The sequence below is a fragment of the Sinocyclocheilus grahami genome, unplaced genomic scaffold (genome assembly GCF_001515645.1).
Source record: "Sinocyclocheilus grahami isolate Dianchi unplaced genomic scaffold, SAMN03320097.WGS_v1.1 scaffold14013.1, whole genome shotgun sequence".
NCBI lineage: Eukaryota > Metazoa > Chordata > Actinopteri > Cypriniformes > Cyprinidae > Sinocyclocheilus > Sinocyclocheilus grahami.
The window spans coordinates 4,722-5,486 of record NW_015515162.1 but is presented as its reverse complement, the minus strand read 5'-3'; the positions used below and the strand labels follow the sequence as shown (position 1 = coordinate 5,486).

Below are 765 nucleotides of genomic sequence, written 5' to 3'. Positions count from 1 at the left end.
ACAACAACAACAACAACAAAAAGTCAACTACAGGAAAGAGTCACACCACTCTCTCAGACAGCTATAACAGTCGCCTTGCTGTTTAATGTTGGCTCCACAAGTATCCTTCAACCATTCCCGAAACAACTCTTCATCTTTCCTCAGTACCAAGAACTGTCCTAGAACAACATATGCCTATAGGAAGAAAAACAACAGTGAAAGAAAGAAAAATTAATGGTTTCAGTTTCATGACTACGGAGTATATATGAAACATCTTTTTACATCATACCCTTTCAAAGCCCTTCTCTTCCAATCTCCTTCCAAGAACTTCACCGATTCCTGCAAGTGCCATCACAGACTTCTCCCCCATGGGCTCTGCCACAAAGTCCTTGTGTTTTTGTGATGTTGACGACATTGTTCATTTGTATTAGAGAGGGTTGTGGGATTTCAAGTTGACTTTCTTCAGTGGCATAAGGCAGAGAAACAGAACAAAAACATTTATGTTAGAAGGTTTGATTTCTTAATAGCCGAAAACTAACTGCACATATAATTAAAACGAAAAGGAATGCATAAAAAAAACACCCATTCAACTTTAGATATAATTTCAACTATTGCTAAAATGCCTCTCATTTCTTCATATATATTGTAACACTGAGAAAGGAAAGTGAAGGTAAGTTACGAGACTACAGGGAAAGCAAAAGTCAAAACTACACATAGGATTAATAAAACCATCAAAAACGCAACAGATAGATAATAGCTAAGAAATAAATTATGAAGTTATGCACT

At 36.2% G+C, this 765-nt stretch overlaps 1 protein-coding gene across 1 annotated transcript; it reads right to left on the bottom strand.

The window, feature by feature from the left end:
* Nucleotides 1-6: 6 nt before the first annotated feature.
* Nucleotides 7-511, bottom strand: LOC107579078 (barrier-to-autointegration factor-like). Its single transcript, XM_016264954.1, has 2 exons — nucleotides 269-511; nucleotides 7-174 (listed from the first exon to the last, which is right to left on the bottom strand). Exons 1-2 carry the CDS (start codon nucleotides 392-394, stop codon nucleotides 28-30), a joined length of 273 nt encoding a protein of 90 aa, XP_016120440.1. The 5' UTR covers nucleotides 395-511; the 3' UTR covers nucleotides 7-27.
* Between the last annotated feature and the right edge of the window lie 254 nt (nucleotides 512-765).